This window comes from Dipteris shenzhenensis, chromosome 16, assembly GCF_047967505.1.
Source record: "Dipteris shenzhenensis isolate YYH24624 ecotype China chromosome 16, Dip_SZ_1.0, whole genome shotgun sequence".
In the NCBI taxonomy this organism is placed as follows: Eukaryota; Viridiplantae; Streptophyta; class Polypodiopsida; order Gleicheniales; family Dipteridaceae; genus Dipteris; species Dipteris shenzhenensis.
The window spans coordinates 18399332-18412415 of NC_141611.1; the positions used below are offsets into that span (position 1 = coordinate 18399332).

Below are 13084 nucleotides of genomic sequence, written 5' to 3' on the forward strand. Positions count from 1 at the left end.
CCATTCTTCGCAGGAGTTAAGCTTTTCTTGGAGGCGTTGTCCGTAGACTTCGTCTCCCCAATACCAGTCGCATGCTGAAAGAACTTGCGTTTGTTCTTTCCGCTGGTCTCGGTAACTGTGGTTGTTTTAATACCGGCCATGGTGTCATCATATATGCGTGCATATGTCATGGCCTCCTGTAATGTTGTGCACTTGTTATTCTTAATCTGTAACTTATAGGAGTCTGGCAAACCATCCACGAAAAAACCTAACAAGGTTACAGGATCCATTTTGGTGGCCCTGGTTTGCAGATCCCTAAATCTCTGAAGATAGACTTCAAAAGTTAAGTTCAATTTTGACATATCGAGGGCTTTGAGCTTGCCGACGATATCATAATCATCTTCCTTCTTCAGGAACTCCTTCCTGAAGATACCCTCAAATTCTGTCCAAGTATCAGGCTTAGGCTGGAGTTCTTTCCACCAAAGCAAGGCTTTACCTGACATAAACCCTGCTGCTAGCTGAATCTTTTTCTCGTCTGGATAGGGGTGAAATTGGAAGTGAACTTGCCACTTGTGCAGCCAAGTGTCAACCACCTCCTTTGTTCTTGATTTCTGGTCACCTGGAAAGGGATCCGGAGTGATATTCGGGCCTAGCACGGAGGCCATGGCATCCACATGCGTGAGTGCCTGAACCGTGCTAGCCAGAAGAGTCAAGGTAGCTTGTATCCCTTGGAGTTGCTGTGTCAACCCCGATTGATTAGCGTTGACCTGCTCAAATTTACCATCTAGAGCAGTCGTGAACTCACTGAAGGCTTTCTTAGTGATCAGGTCGTCATAGAGACCCTGATCATCCTCCCCCACTGGAGTGTAATCTAATTCCTGCTCTCCCATAGTGAACTCGGGATTCGGAGCATCAGACATGGCTGAATACTAACTCGATTACAGGCTGAGAGAAATAAATAACTGAAACGGAGCACGGAGGGAGATGGAGTAGAAGAAAACCGTCCCAGATAAATCTGACAGAAAGGATGCTGAAATCTGGAAGACCACGAACCCTGGTGCCTCCCCGAATCTGCAACCGGATGCGCAGTCAATGGTGGAGGCTGTACGGACTGCTGACGTGGCCTGTACGGCTGCTGACGCAGTCCGTACGGTGGCTGTAGGTGCAGGCGCAGCTGCTGTACGGAGCAGCTGCAGGTACCGCAGGTGACAGTACAGTCCGTACAGGCTGTACGGCTGTAGCTGCAGCTGTACGGGCTGGTACTGGAGCCTTGGGAGCAGCGCTGGGCTGACGCAGGCAGGGGCTGCAGCAGAGGAGCTGGTCGAAACTGGGCGCTGCTGAAGGGCGAGGCGGGCTGGCTCAGATCTCAAGGTAAGATCTCGAAACTGGGGCTGCTTGTGGGTTGCCTAGCACCCAGCCCCCACCTATATAGGGTGCAGGGCGGCCTAATTTGGAAGCTAGGCTTCCAAAGAAGGCTGAGCCCCTCCAGCTTTGGAGGGGTGCTTTTACGAAAAAAGCACCTGAGCCCCTCCAACTTTGGAGGGGTGCTTTTTCGCAAAAAAGCACCTTCCCCCTGCCCTTCTTCCTGCACAGGCTGCACGCAGCCCTAGGCAGGCTGTTCGCAGCCTGTTGCGCAGGCTGTGGTCAGCCTGTTGCGCAGGCTGTCCTGCCCCTACAGCCTCGCCTCTTCTACTCCCCGCATACTCTACTCCTAGGCTGTCAATTTCCTGCCCTATGCTCCTTCCTTTCTGCTCTCCTTCTCCTCCCTCAGACTTCTTTCTGTAGCCTTCAGAATTTTCGATTCAATTTCACTCCTCTTCTTCCTCTTTTTCCAGATATTTCCTCACCCCTTCTACCCCAGGTAGACAGCAAATACGCAGCAGGAAATCTCGAATTTTAGGGCATACCTGGAAGAGAAATCCGTCAAATTTCTCGCATCAGAAGTTCCTACCTCAGGAGCTGGCTCTGATACCAACTGACACATCCCAGCACTCCTGAAACCCCTGATCTGCAAAATAACCACACACAACATCAGAACTGAGCAGGCTGCTCACCACCCAACCGTGACATCTACGGGATGTGATCCCGAATCAGAAGATGTCCCCCCGAGCCACGAGCTGAGCTACCGGCACGAACTCCCAATCAGATCCAAACCAGCCTGGTGTCCCATACCACCAGGTGGCGCTGTGAAGCCCTGGATCTGTCACTGGGCCTTGGGCTACGCTAAGATGCAGGCGCGCGTCCGCGACACAATCCAGGATCAGACCTAGCACCTGGGAACGAGACTTGCTCCCAACTGCACACTGAGAACTGAACCCCCTGGGCCTCTTTTATAGACTCGGGCCCCGGCGCCAAAAATAGCGAAGACCTATAAATAGTTCGTACCCTTGCCACTCAACCCGAGAATCAAGCCTGCCTAGCTCTAAGCCTCCCCAGGCTAACCTGAGCTAGTTCTGTGTACCTAGTACACGTCAGATACCGATCCGTGCACATGACAAAAAGTATGGACTAGTGGGCTATTTTTAGCTTAACCCTTGTATTTAGGATAACATGTTAATTATAGTGGAGCCTAAGCTCATAAAAATAAATGGGGAACACATTGTCATGCGTGTTTGGGTGGTCATGTTCACTCCTACCTAAAGACCTGATGGGCCTTGTAGTAGTTTGGCTTCTGGTTGGCACCAAGGAACCCGTCAATTAGGTGTTGGATTGAACCATAAAGCGTTAAGATATCCTAAGGGCAGTTCATGGGGTTTAATTTGGGAATTTTGAAGCTTGTGATAGGTCCGACTAGTAGACTGTAATGAGCACGAGAAGCTGCCGAGAAGCTGCCTTGGATCATAGTCTTCAAATGGATGTCTTTTTGGAGTTTGAGTTGAGTTTTTGGAAGAAGAGCTTCTCTCTCGTGTTTGTGGTTTTTATAAGTACTTTAGGCATGCTTGGGCACTGATGACGACATAAGTGTTGCTTTGCTTGCTAAGTATGTCTTCCTTCTGTTTTTCATAAAAGTTTTTGTTTACCTGTTTTTTCTTCTCTTTCATTTTCTCTTTTATTTTCTTTGTAGATTTTTGATCTTTAGAACAACAAAAATTCTAAATTTGTATGATTAGACTTATTCTAGTCTTACAAAGGTATATAGTACAAGCCATGGAGTTTTATAACAATTTGTGGGAGTAGGAATATGGATGAATCACAAATTTCAATCTGCATGCAGGCTTGATTTGGTTGAGCTATGAATTGGAATTTGCAAGACATGCTAGGCATAAACGTTTTGTAGATGGGCATGTCAAAGCAGCTGCTCTTTGTAAGTGGGCTGGCTAAGCAAAAGCGATTTGACCAGGTGGTGCAAATGATGTATTTGGATTCCGGTTTCTATCTAGATGCTCTAGGTAATTGTAATTTTGCAAGTAGCACCCTTGAGTACTTCAAATCCAATACACGAGAGACAAGAGGCATGGTAGCTGAATTCACTCCAAGAAACTGGTCGCATGTGGATAGGGCAGCTAAAGGGGTTAACACTGGAACATAGACGATGCATGGGCTGGTTGTGCATGGACCAAGGTTGTTTTCACGGAAGGAATATCAAAAGGTAAATCTAGTTTTGGCCTGTACTGGCCTTTTTTGGAATTGGAAAACTATTTTGGAAGGATTTGCTTGAGCGAAAAGTAAAAGGTCTTGGCTCTGCCACTTATGGATGATTACTTGCATGAAAGGCAAGACTTCCAAGACCATCTTCTTGAGTACAATTGTCACCTTATTGCTCTTGTTGCTGTAATTTTGGGAAGGAAAAAGCCCACTTGTGTTTTGGCTGACAAAAATTCAGGCTCGACCTGTTTTAGGGTTGAATAGTGTTTCCTCAACCTTCACCCGAGGAACGTCCAAGACGTTTCCGGAATGGTCAGAGCAGACCTCAGAATGCTGAGAAAAAGTGTTCCGGTGTTCTTGTAACGTTTTTGGAACGTTGTTCCCTGGTGTTTTGAAATCTACTGCCAGGCATGGACACGTGCATGCTATAAAAGATCCATTTTGGGCACTTTGCCTCACTGTTTTGGCCTTGCCCAGCAAGAAATTTCCTTGGTAGAACTCTTGCCAAAGCGCTCTTTGGATATTCCAAAAGAAAATGTGCTTGAATATGTTGTTTTCCCTCATAGATGCGAAGAGTTTGCTCAATTTGGGGAATAGACTGAGTACGAAATGGAACAATTCTATGCGCAAGAGCAGGATAACCACAAGGATGAGTCAACAGGATACATGGATTTGTATCATTTAATTATACAATGTGTTAAGCAAGTAGAAATGTAATCTTCTTCCTCTTCCGGATGGAGTAAGACAATCCACAATTTTACAGGTGACGAGAAAGACACAAATACTTTGAAAGCTACGTATGGACTTTATCTACTCTCCTGAAATTGGAGTGGGTCTCCACTGAGATTGTGAAGTGCTGAGGCAAATGAGACAAGATTAGCTGTGTGAACATATTGATCCATGGGATCTTGTGGAGATGTGTAATGGCTGAATATTTTCATGCGGTCTAGTGGAGATATCAATAATAAGATTCAGATAGGTAGATTCTTGTGTTCCCTAGATAATGATAAGCACCTTATGCTCTGAAATGCAAATGCTAGTGGCAGCTAGCGCAAAGTGGCAACGCATGGTGGCTAATGCAAAGCAATGAATTGAACTTTTGCAAGCTCTTGTGAGACTTGATGGCTCTTGGCAGCTGATTTGATTTATTGTTGGCACATTGGCCCATCTCCCTCATGGCATGGTGTGATTGGTCCAAAAATGTGGTAGTGGATGCGCTTAAGACGCATGGACTTGTGGGGCCTTGTGTTTAGTCCCATATGCAAATGGAGTCAAATGGGTCGTTTGGATGTAATGGCTAGTGGGAGTAAGGAGCTCTCAACCCTTGGATACTTTTTGGTAAAACCTGGTAATTTATTCCATTCATTACAAATTATACAAGGGGTGGGAGACTAAGAACTCCATAGTTGACCTCTCCAATATGACAGAAAAGCTGAGGGTGTGGTCTACAGTGACACGACATCCCAAGTGGTGTCAAATAGAAAAAAAGGAACAACCAGGTCCTCATGAATGAGATCAATCTCCTATACATCTCTCCCACTGACTCCTCATGGTGAAAATAAGGTCCACCTAAATAGAAGCCAATATATCAGCTGAAGTGGACTGCGACGCATAAGTCAGTGGAAAGTATATGCAGAATAATATAAGAATGGTGCTGGCCCCATTCTGACACTATACATATGCCAAGCAAACTGAACCATCTAGACCAACTGAAAATAGGCTGAGGATTCTCCCGAGGCTCAGTGAGAAGCTCTCTCCACAGCTGAAGGATGGTTCTCATAGTCTGGAGTGGAGTGGTAGTGACCTGTGGGAGAGGTCCATAAGCATGCATTATAGTCTTCTCCGTAATCTCTCGACCTCCCCTGAACCAGTCTCCAATACTATTCCTTGCTAGGCATTCCACCTTGTCTAGATGGGTAACAACCTGATACTGTACCAAGGGGTTAAGGAAAAAGGTTGTCTGGCTATTTTCTTGATTTGTTCTAGTTGACAAGTCCTCTTGATGCTAGGCTGAACTTATCTATGGAAGAAGAGGTGGTAGTCAGACTCTGCAGATCTCCCTTGCTGTCACTGATGTGTCATTTGCAAACTTTGTATCCAATAAACCTGCTCCTGCTTGATCAGGAGAGAAAGCCCTTTAGTGCCCTGGCTAGTAGCCTACAAAAAGGAACCCATAGCCTTAGCCACGAAAAAAAAAAGATATGGTGCAAGAGGACAGCCCTGATCTGGATAACTAAAATGTAGGTTTTCTGTCTCTACACAACACCATCTTGCTGGCCGAGTGAGAATACAAGGGAAATCCATTTGTCAGTACAGCCCAACCTCCTATTGTACCCTCCAAGAAGCTCCAGTCAACTCTGTCGTAAGGCTTCTCAAAATTGAGAAGTACAATGTGTAGCTCTCAAAAAGTAAACATGTTGTTCGGGATACTCCGATCTTGAACAAAGCGTGTTTGTGGTCTGAGACTCAAGGCCAAAGTCTTTGCCAAGATCTTATAGGTAAAGGGTCTCCAATTCTTGGGAACTATCTTGTCTCCTTTTTAGGGGATGAGACAAATGAGACCATACACAAAGGCTCGCCCAAAGATCCTAGCTCAAGAGCTTATGGGAAGGTGGATAAGAGATGAGGTCCAATGATATCCCACAAAGTCCTGGAAATAAACACCCAATACAATCATTTTTTGGGGGACTACCCAGGGAAGAGTACCCTTATTGACTCCAAAGCCATAAAAGCATACATCATTTTAGAGGGACTACTCAAGGCAGAGGACCTTTATTGACTCGCATAAGAGAAATCAGAATACATATGGGTTGCCATCCTCAATGAGGGTGACATGGGCAGTGCTTGGCCGATGACGGGAATCTCCTCTGGGGTCTCCTCTCCTTCAACCAAGTTGGCATGATGCTGGTCTCAAGCATGTGGCACATCTTATCCGAGACCATCTATGGAACATGCTCCAAACCTCCTCTCTCGCACTGGCAATCTCAACGGTAGCTGGATCTGCTGTATAAAGATTGAACTAGAAATACGAAGTGATCTCCATGAGACGGTGAGGAATACTCCCGTATCATCTGCAAGTCTCCAACGGAATAAGAAGGTAACCCTCCTTTGCGGCACCTCGTGTCCAATGAATCGAGAAAGTAGGGGGGAGATCTCTATTAGCCAATCTGTCGATTATCCTGGAATCACTCATTTGCTGAGGCATATCATGCCTGAGATTGGAAGTATGCCTGAACTGAGGGGCTTGACGGGAGCTCTGATCCCTTTCTTGGCATAAGTGAAAAAAGGCTCAGAGGCCTGGGACATGAAAGCATCAAAGGAGGGTGACTTTGGGCTGAACCTGTCACACTCTATCTGTATTGCTAGATACTCCTAATCATCCAGTCTATCTGGAAACTCTGCCACCGTGCGAGAATAGATCCTCGAACCAATAAAGGTGTGAGCTCTTGGATGGCTAGGAGATTTTGGGATGGTTTACCCAATCTCAGCCTCGACCATGTGGCAGTATGTGGTGGTAGGATTCATAGGAGGTTTAGGTGAAGTAAAACGGATTTAAGGTGCTACATTTTGTCTAATCATTTGAAGAATTTGAGATGTATTTTCAGGTAGGTGCTAGATGCAATTCCGAGTAATCCTCGTGGTGCCTCGATATCTACTATGGCTTAGGGAACTAGATGGTAATTGTGTGGTCATGGTGGTATGGTCTTACAGCTATGTCTATGCTGTGGGGTGATGTGCTTCTTGTGGAACCGTTGAGGGTCCTTTGTAGCATTCTCTACCAAGCATATGGGATGCTACCATGTCAATGCCAAAGGACCTGTGGGTGGAGTAGACCTCAAGCTCGGGGTGGTTCCCTATTTAGAAATTATGGCTTGGTATTGAGCTGCTAGCTCCCTTCCAGAGTCCATACTGTACTTGACAGAGCATAGTTTCTATTGATGGAATTTCTGTATTTAGCTTTCCATGTGCTTTCATCTCATGTGCAGGTTGTGGTACAGCATGGTCAAATTCGTACTCAAGATGGTCATCCTAGGTATGGGGCATAACCATGCACCGCAATGGCGAAGCAGTCACATCGGGGCAGAAGTGGCAAGGAGATCATGCAAAGAGCCTAACAGACTTGGTAGAATTTTCACTGGCAATGTTTTTGCACAAACCGTTGAAAATAGTTTCTTCATGTGTGATATCATGCACACCAAGTAAGCATTGCAGAAATTTGCTAAATCCCAAACAGTTCAAAGCTGTCAGCATTTCAATAAGTTTTACAGGGAGGCATCAATAACATGAGGCAATGATTGTATCTATGACAATTCAATACCCCAAGAGGTGAAGGATCTAACTTATTCACAAGCAGAAGGGAACACCAAATTCATCATCTGTATGTGGTGGTTTCTTGTCCTGCTTCTGGTACGCTTATAGCTCTCCATGTTGTGAGCTCATTAGTGAGCCCATTGACTGGGACGTCTAGGCATATGTAGGTTCCGTTTTATATTTGGGTTTGAACCTACTTTAGGGGCAACCAGATTGAATGCATTAAGGCCACCCATTGGCCATCATATGGCAGCCTGTGGACACTCAGATGAGCCCATCATGTTTGCCCAAGGGCTAAGGAAGATGGTTGAAGACTAGGATGAGGGATTTAGTAAGGCTTGTTTTCAACAAGAAGCAGACGTAAAAATCATCAACACCAAGAACCTCCATCTTTGTTCCTTCTTTTTCCTCTACTCAGGGTCTACTGAAGGTCAACTGCTTGATGTAAATTTTTTATATTAAGCTGTCAGGAATGTGATGTCCATAGGCTTGGACATCGCCTTCAGATAGAAACGTGCACATGAATTTCCACCATCTTGTGTTTATTGTTTTGTTGATAAGTACATAATTTGAAACTTGTTTAGTTTTATGTTTTAATAGTTTAGTGCTTTCCACAATTGTATTGTGACATATTCCTCTGAGAAAATTCATTGTCTTCCTTTTTAAGGGGAAAAGTAGCGATTTTCAAAAAATCAATGTTGAAGACTCTCAAAAGCACCAAAGCTGCTTTTTGGTTGAAACCTGAGATTAGGACTGTTAGATGTCATACTTTCTTTTATTGTCATGTCATCTACATCTGAGCAGAAGGGACTTTGGGTCTAGCGAGGGACAAAAGTGAATCACCTCTGCTGCACTTTCAAATGAAATCAAATTCTTTGCATTTAATGCTATGTACAGTTAAGTCATTGCTCTAACAACTTGTCATAGGGTCACAAAAAAGCTGCTTAACTGATTGATGTTGTTGCCCTGCACTAATCTACCCTAGACATCCTCAGGTACTATTCATCTAAGATGGAGGCCAAGCAAGATCTTATCCCGATTCCCAGCATTTTCGCATGAAAAATAGTCATCATGGTAATCAATGAGTTAGCACAGCTATAGGATGAGCAGACGTGCAACGTTAAACATTATCTACTACTGCAGCAGCCTAAACAATATGCATGTGAAGGAAAGCCTTTCTTTTAATATTAAAAGCCATCTAATCAGTACAGCAAAGAAGAGATGAGATACAATAGTAAGGAGTTTATTGTGTAGCATAGTGCTTGGGACTGGCCACCACTGTTTTCTGTGGAGAGGAGGGAAGATTAGAAAGGGTTTCAAGGTTTATAACAGGGTTAGGTTGAGGAATGTTACAAACAGAGAGCTTGTCTAGAAGGTATAGGGTTGACGAGTCATAATCTAAGTTGAAGGGTTTAAAATGTAGATTGGTGGTAGAGAAATAGGGTTAATGAAAGTAGTTTGTTGGAAGGCCTTACTAGTTAAAGTAGATCTGAGTTTTAGAGAGAGGATGGCAAAGTAAGGGATGGTAATGATAAGGGATGACAATGATAAGGGATTGGTGAGGGAGTAAGGATTTGCGAGTATGAGTGGGAACTCGTTTGATATAGAGGGTATAGGGCTGAGAAATCCAAATCTGAGTTTAAGGGTTTAGAATGTCCATTGGGGTAGAGAAATGGGATCGTGAAAGTAATCTTTTGAAAGGGATAACTGGTTGAAGTAGATCGGAGTCTTAGAGAGGGGATTGCAAGAGTACGGAATGTAGGCCTGCTGCAAGTGCCAGATATGACCAACCTTTGCAACTAGCCATGGGTCACGCAACGAGATCAGAACCAACCAACCAGCTAACAATTACCTGACCGAGCTGGCAGTCTACTTGAGTAGCTACCAGCAACGAGCCAAGGGGTGAGTCAAATCTAAGTCTTGCTTGTCAGCCAGATTCAAATGCTGCCAAACCCTCTGTACACTACTCATCAATAGCGAGCCCTTTCCCGTGAGGGGGTTGTTAGAGAAGATCCATTGATGCGACTGCTTACAATGTCCCTTGTGTGGGGGGGTTCCTCAGAAGCCTTCTCTGAAGCAGGAGCTTCTGGGGCTATGAACCTGGGGTGAGACCATGCACTACTAGGTTTCCCAGGAAGGCTCATCTCTAGATCAATGATGCCCCCAGTCCTGCCTCTGCCTAGGACAAAATCCTGGTCTGCTAAGCAACCCAAGTACCATGTGATCCTGACCACAAGAAGTTGCGCACCAAGTGGCTGAGCTGTCCCATTCACTCCTTGTGAAAGCACCAGCATGAGGCTATGTACCACGCTGTAGCTTAGAGGACCTGATTGGCCATGATGGCCCGCCTTGCCAAGGAGAGTTTGGATGAGCTTTTATATAGTAGCAGTGCCGCACACAGTTTCTAGTACTGGGGCTATCACTGGAATGTCAATGCCCACTGGACATCCCAAGTACCTTGCAGTCTGACCATGCAGGATCCATCGAAAACCCAGAGCTTCCACCCGATCGAAGATCTCCTGGACCTCCTCGGCCGCTGTAAGGAAGCTGAGTGATTTGGTCCAGTTGAGCCTAGCCTTGGATGCCATACGGTATAACTCAAGAGCTTCCTTGATTCCCTCTAGACTCGTTGTCATGCCCTGCACACAAAGTGCTGTGTCATTTGCAACTCTTAGTTTAATAGCAACTCCTGGTGGATCAAGAGCTGCATCCCGGGGAGGCCTGCTGCCCGGGAGCACAAAAATAAGCCCAAGGACTTTGCCAAAAAAAGAAAAGGAAAGGAGTGAGAGGGCACAACCCTGGCATTCAAAGCGGGAAAGGCCTCTCCCGTGTGACCCTTGATGAGCATCTGGATGGCAGTCCCCATATACAAGGCATAGACACATACCCATCTGTCCAAGAAGCCCTTAAAAAATTGCCACTCCACCCTATCAGAAGCCTTCTCAAAATCCAAAAGGAGGACTGCATAGGCTCGAACTCGTCTCGGGCCCAATCCATTGCCTCCCAAAAGGTGAAGATGTTGTCCAAGATGTTGCGTTTTTGAACAAGACCTCTTTGAGTTCATAAATGATGTCAACAAGATGGTGCTACAGCCGTAGACTCAAGGTCTTGGCTAAGATCATGTAGGCGATTGCTTTAGTTGCATCATGATTGGGGAATGATTTGACTTCATCGTCCCTGCCATCCCTCTATGCATTGCCCAATCTCCCACGTAGAATTTGTAATTTGTAAATTGTCTTAAGCAATCCATTGTGCCGCCATTGTCTGAAGGAGTAGTGGAGACTACGCGGGAGTCTGGAGAACTCTACCTCTAGGGGTCACAACCATTGATCGCAAAGATGAATTGCTCCCAAGTACTGTGCTTGGCAAACAGGATCACTGAGAAGGAGAATCTCTCCATGCATCAGAAGGCCTTGTTTGCCACCACCACCCCATGAGTTGGACCTTGGTGAGTTGGAATGGGCACGATCTTTATGATCGAGCACGTCAACAGCCATATAGCAGCTGATTCTTTGTCAAGAGTTGTAGAGGGCTATGGTGGGATGGTCCATAGATATCCTCTTGATTCAAGAGCACATTTTCTCAACTACAAACATTAGATGACGGTGTTGTCTCCTCTTGGGGAGAGGATCGGAGGTGTGGTCCCCAACATTGGGCACGAGTGGAGGTGTGTGTATTTCAATAGCTCAGTCTTTGGTCCCAAATGTGTTTAATAAGGGAGAGCTTATAGGAGGGCGGGTGGTCTAGATTGACCCACGGATGGGAAGACTTCAAAATCAGGATCCTGCATGTTTATGCCTTCGCTTTTTTGCAACGGCGACCCTCTTTAAAGACGGCAAGTGGCTCATTGCTTTAGAAAAGAGTTTTCCACACCTAGCCGACTGTCACATTGGCTTAGTTGCCAGTGGGTGACTTGCTTGAGCTGCTCCTCAGGTCCTAAACAGATCACTGCCACTACAAGACTCATGCCTTGTCTGTCTCAAGAGAGCTAGCTGGAAAGTAGCCGTGGTTTGTGTGTGATCACAGCTCCTTCCCCATCTGTCCGAAACACTACTCCCATCATCCGGAACATCTGATCCCTCATAATCAAAGTCAAAGAGTATGGGGGTCCACTACTCCTCTCCTGTGGATGCGAAGTTGAAACAACTCCTTGAGTGCACTTGCATGATATGAATGCCCCACACCACTTTGAAGATATACATTCCAGCCTTAGAAAAGTGGGCATATTTATCTCTCGCTCCATTGCATAGATCATAATTGAGCTCCCCTCGATGTTAAAATCTCTCATATTTATCTATCTATATACCTATACATATGTACATGCAGTACATGATATTACACACATGCTAACATACATAATAATTACATTTTAATGTTTCTATTAGACATTTGAACTCAATGGTTGATGTTGGTTTTAAAAGGTTTTGTTTGGAATTCATTTTAGTGAAAGCTGCAGAATTTTGTGATGGTGTCACACTTCCAATTGGTGGCTATTTCTCTTGCCTTTTCGAAGCTTTATTGGCACCTTTTATTTGATTTAGTGCATGCCCTGACTGGTTTTTGTTTCATCTAGCCTTGTTGCTGCCAAATCTAAATATGTTAATGGCTTCAAAGGCATTCTAACTTCATATGCATACAACTTTATCTTTTTGCTGTTTGCTATGCCTTTTCTGTGCTGCAATAAATTAATTATCGTGACCAAAGTTCAAGTTCTATCTTTGAAACATTTTTGTTTATATATGCAGCTACACCAATTGATGCCATCTGTAATGACATGCCTGGTGGCGAAGCGCTTGGGTAGTAGATTCATGGAAAACCATTGGGAACTCCGAGATTACACTGCCAACCTAATTGCTTTCATTTGCAAGCGGTACGAAGTTTTTAAAGAATAGAAAGATGTTGTTTTGAAAGAGCCTTTTTTGTCCATCAAAAATATTGTGGCCTTCTAAAATATTGTTCATCGACTTTTGAATTTCTGTTTGTATCAGTGTTGACTTCAGTTACGATAATTTCTATAGAAGAAATTGACAGTGAATTACTATTATTTTATGAAGATAAGGGTAAGCATTCTGGCGCTTTGAATTATTGTTATTATAACTACATGATGGGCTTACAGTAGATGCAACCAAATATCTTTGCTGGTAAAAGGTGCAGTCAAGATGCCAGCTTTATGATAGTTCGTGGCTACCAAAGTTTCTTTCCACTAAGC

At 44.8% G+C, this 13084-nt stretch overlaps 1 protein-coding gene across 2 annotated transcripts in view; it reads left to right on the forward strand.

Moving 5' to 3' along the window:
- Positions 1–13084, forward strand: part of LOC147892644 (transcription initiation factor TFIID subunit 6-like) — a 90320-nt gene that overhangs the window by 46837 nt on the left and 30399 nt on the right. For both annotated transcript variants that reach the window (XM_087386987.1, XM_087386986.1), the window contains one exon: positions 12621–12745. In XM_087386987.1, coding sequence (XP_087243113.1) covers positions 12621–12745 — 125 coding nt within the window. The remainder of the gene's footprint in view (positions 1–12620; positions 12746–13084) is intronic.